We start from the raw sequence: 4,878 nt of genomic DNA on the forward strand, positions 1-4,878 counted from the left end.
TTTCAATTTTATCATATTTGTATGTATTTTTCTATTTTATACTATTAATTCAAATGCTGTGAATTTGTTCTTATATTTATTTTTTATGGATTTAGTGATTTTGAATTGTATTGGTTTTGATTACGTAATTTCTACTGAATTAAATGAATCAATGTTGTTTTTTTGTTAAAAAAATAAAAACTTTTTAAAATACCAATGTTGGAACAACGTTGCTTATTGTTCTCATAGAAAAAGGAACTATAAACATTTGTCCTACCATGCCTATATGAAGATGAAAAAGGAAAAAAAATTGAAGTGCCGTTGTAGAAAAGAATTGCTATAAACATTTGTCCTACCATGCCAAATAAGCATATGGATAATTACATCACATGACCCATACATGTGTAGAACTTTCCTGAATAATATTATTAGGTGATTTAAATTAATGAATGAAGTTTTTTTAAGTTTCATAGTTGTCTTTGTCCCCTTGAGAGTTAGAGATTAAAAAAGAGGAGAAGAAAATGGCAACAAGTGATGGAATTAAGAAGGTTTGTGTAACAGGTGCAGGAGGGTTTGTAGCATCATGGCTTGTTAAGGTTCTACTTTCCAAAGGTTACTCTGTTCATGGAACTGTTAGACAACCTGGTACTATTTCTCATGTTATCATCATTTCTATAAACTTTCAATTATTTTAGAGTATAGTATACATATCTTAGTTATTGAAACAATATTTTAATATATTCATTAGTTTGTTTCTTTTTTTATACAAATATTCATTAGTTTATACAATTTTTTTTACAAAAACAAAACTAGGCAATATTGTTAAATTCCAAACTTTATCACAAATTTGGACAATAACAATATTTGTTAATCACCCCTGCTATATTATGAAGCACTACATGCGTTTTCCTCTTAAGAAATTCCTAGGAGAATACATGTGAATGTGTTTTTTAATGAGCTAAGAAATTCATTATTATGAATAAAACAAGCTTAAGCACATGGTGTGCAGAAGCATGCGATATAGATCTAGATCTAAATACATTTAGACTTAGGAAATTATTATAAACAAAGCCTAATTTTTTAGTGCATAATTGTATACCTTAAATTAGCACTACCACCGCAACACTTTCGAGTAAACCACCATTTTTGGATCAAAAATTGAAAGTGTCTTGCAATTTGAGACTCTAAATTTACGAAATACTAAATTATAAATTTAAATTGTCTAATGTCATTCAAAATTTTGTTTCTGTCAAATAGTTTTGTTAGAGGTATTGATGTGTCACATTAAGTGACACCGTGACTTATCATCGTCACACAGAATCCTAAACGCAAGTTTTATACTAGTTAAAAGCTTACAAAGCTTGAGGAGGATGTTTGTTATGCCTCTTTTCTGTCATTATTTTGAGATACAAGTGTTGTGATTCATTTAGAGTGTATCTATGATCAATGCAGGTAGTCAGAAATATGAACACTTGCTGAAACTTGAGAGAGCTTCTGAAAACCTTACACTCTACAAAGCAGATATCTTGAATTATGAATCTGTTTACTCTGCAATTGTTGGATGTAGTGCAGTTTTCCATGTTGCTTGCCCTGTACCCTCAACAGAGCTGCCTAATCCTGAGGTAACAAAAAATTATTTGAATCTTCTCTTGGTGCAAACTTATCCTTTTGGGTCCTCACGCTTCAGTTCTCGGGAGAAGGGTGTCATATTATCTAATGTTTAGCCGAGAAGTAAGTATAGTCTAACAAAGAACTGTTGCAGTGAGGATTTGAACTCGGGTTCTCCTGAACGATTTGAGCTTAACTGAAGCTCATGAACACTTGAGTCCATCCACTTGGTTGTTTGCAGACTAATTTGATATGTCATCGAGTGATTCTCATTTTGCCTTCTTGATTTTCAGCTTATTAATCAATGCCATCAAAATTGTTCCAAATTCATTGTAGTATTTATGTATAATTGTGATTCCATTGCATCATGTTCATGGTGAATTATATGATATGAAACTGCAGGTGGAAGTGATTGAGCCAGCAGTGAAGGGAACTGTTAATGTACTTGAAGCTTGTCTTAAAGCAAAAGTTGAACGCGTTGTCTTTGTATCATCTGCAGCTGCTGTTGTTTTGAACCCTAATTTTCCTAAGGATAAAGTGTTTGATGAGTCTTGTTGGTCTGACAAAGACTACTGCAAAGAAACCAAGGTATGTAAGATTTTGTAACATGTGTGCATGACATAGACTCATCATCCGTATCTTAAGATACATGCAACTCATATCTCAATTCAATACAAACCTGAATCTAATCGATACGAATCTCTAGTATGTGTATCTATTTAGGAAATAGGTCTTTCCATTCACGATTTGAATCTCACTTCGATAACCATGACCATTAGTCTTATGATATGATAGTAGTGTTTTCATTTTCGTCATTTATACTAATTTGTTTCAGATTTTTCAGTTAGATACATGCTATGATTTAATCATCAAGAATGTTTGTGCTATATCTGTTATGTAAATAAACTCATATATCTTGCCTATGATCCAGAACTGGTATTGTTATTCCAAGACAGAAGCAGAAGAGCAGGCCTTGAATTTTGCAAAAAGAACTGGGCTTAGTGTGGTAAGCATTTGTCCTACCCTTGTTTTGGGGCCAATTTTGCAGTCAACCACTAATGCAAGTAGCTTGGCTGTCATCAAACTTTTAAAAGGTATGCCTTATCAAATTCTTATTATAGTGTGCCTATTTATGAATTTTGTGCTATACTAGTTGAAATGCCTTAAATTTTGTTTTACATGATAAGCACATAAATTTTATAAAATCTTTTGATATTCAAAAGTTTAGCTGAGTTGTTTTCTAGAGATTAATCAGGATCAGGGTAGACCTCAAGGAACTATTAGAATCATTTTCCATATTACTCGTCTTGTCTTTCTTATTTTTATGAATTGAAGGCTATGATTCGTTGGAGAATAAGCATCGTTGGATAGTTGACGTAAGAGACCTAGTTGATGCAATACTTTTGGCTTATGAGAAGCACGACGACGCGGAAGCAAGATACATATGCACTTCACACGGTATCACGACACGAGATTTGGCTGAGAAATTGAAGAGTATATATCCAAACTATAAGTACCCTACAAAGTAAGGTTCAGCTCCAAATTATCTAATAATAGTTTCTTATGCAAGTGGTTTTCAGTTTTGTTGTAAATAGTTGCTTGTATAGATTTTGTAGTTACAAATATATATTATATGAAATTTTCATTTTTGGCACAGCTATATTGAAGTGGATGATTACAAAATGTTGAGCTCAGAGAAACTGAAAAGTTTGGGTTGGAAATACAGGACATTGGAGGAAACACTCATTGATTCAGTTGAGAGCTATAAAGAAGCTGGACTCCTTCAATCACAATAATTTTAGCTTGTTACATATCTAAATAAAAAATAAATGTGACTAAATATTTAGCATCTTCCTATTAGAAGGGATTTGTGAGTGTGTTTCTGTTGTAGTATTTGCTTGTGCTATTCAAACCAATGATTACTTTTAAATTCACAATCTCCACAAGACATGTGTTATTAAATAAGTTTCCAGCATAACAAGTAAAAGAAATTCATTTGCAACAGAGAAGAGCAATTGATCTCAGATAAGTAAAAAGATAAGTAAAAGCTTTCAAACTCCTTGGGGTGGGTTTAAAAGTTGGTATTTGGAGAATTTTGGAAGAGTTAATATTTAAAAAAAACTAACAAACAATGTAATATTATATAATTATTTTTTATATTGTTTTTTTTAAATTAAATATATATCAAAATATAGACTTAACTCTTCACAATATTTTCAAGTTTATATATTTGATAATTTAAAAAATTAAAGAAACAGTGTGATAAAGATTTGCAGCATAACTGCAAAAGCTAAAATTAGATTTGAACAAGACGCTAAGGTTCTTTTTGGATAATTTAAAAGTAATAGATCGTACTGAAATAAAATATATGGTAAAGAATGAGAGTGATATTTTATTCTATTGTTTGGATATTTTACACCGGATGGGATCCATCATACTCGATTTTATTCTATTTTTTTTATAAAATAAGATAATAGATATGACATTATGAGTGCGTTTCTTTCGGATTTTTTTAATGAAAAAATTTATGTTTTTTAAATTAAAAATCATTTTTTATTGTTTCAATGCTATTTGTTTTAGATTTTTAAAAAATCATTTTGTTAAAAAAAGAATTATTTTTTGGCTGAAAATGAAAAGTTAAAAGTAGTAGCTTATCACATTCAGTATTTGCGATAAATGAAAGAGAAAGATGACACACATTTTAAAAACACTGACCATAACTCACTAATGAGATGATGTAATTATTATCCTTACCTTTTTTTAGAAAATCTAAAATTGTCCTTTATCAGTTTTTACTACGCTTTTTCTTCACACTGCATCATTTTTGGGCACTCAATTGTGACCATTTTCCCTTTCTATAAATTTTGATATAGGTTTTCATCAAGTAAGTTTTTTTTTCTTTTCAATTTCTTCACATCGTACTTTTATGTCTTTTAGTTGAATCTTTTTATTTTTAATTTATTCATATGTTGGTACAATTTTTTTTTTGCTTTTGTATATTTATTAATTATTTTTTGATGAGTACTTTAAGATATATTAATCAATTTTAAATTGTATCTAAGAAATGATAATTAAAAAAGTCATGTTTTTTTACGGGAATTTTATAGTTTAAAAAATTACTTTTATAAAATTATATAAAAATAGATTAAAAATCATTTTAAAAAAAATCATTTTCATAATAGTAAACAACAAAAATCAAAAAATAATTTTAAACAAAGAGAGTCTAAAACTTTCATTTCGTTCCATTCTACCACTTTCCATTAATCCAAAGAGAGCCTAAAAATTTTATCC

General features: G+C 29.5%; 1 protein-coding gene across 1 annotated transcript; it reads left to right on the forward strand.

Annotated features, from left to right (window-relative positions):
• The first annotated feature begins 351 nt into the window (after nt 1-351).
• LOC101489401 (cinnamoyl-CoA reductase 1-like) lies at nt 352-3,517 on the forward strand. Its single transcript, XM_004515485.4, has 6 exons — nt 352-624; nt 1,432-1,601; nt 1,990-2,175; nt 2,519-2,681; nt 2,923-3,112; nt 3,245-3,517. Exons 1-6 carry the CDS (start codon nt 501-503, stop codon nt 3,381-3,383), a joined length of 972 nt encoding a protein of 323 aa, XP_004515542.1. The 5' UTR covers nt 352-500; the 3' UTR covers nt 3,384-3,517.
• The last annotated feature ends 1,361 nt before the right edge of the window (nt 3,518-4,878 follow it).

The sequence above is a fragment of the Cicer arietinum genome, chromosome 6 (genome assembly GCF_000331145.2).
Source record: "Cicer arietinum cultivar CDC Frontier isolate Library 1 chromosome 6, Cicar.CDCFrontier_v2.0, whole genome shotgun sequence".
NCBI lineage: Eukaryota > Viridiplantae > Streptophyta > Magnoliopsida > Fabales > Fabaceae > Cicer > Cicer arietinum.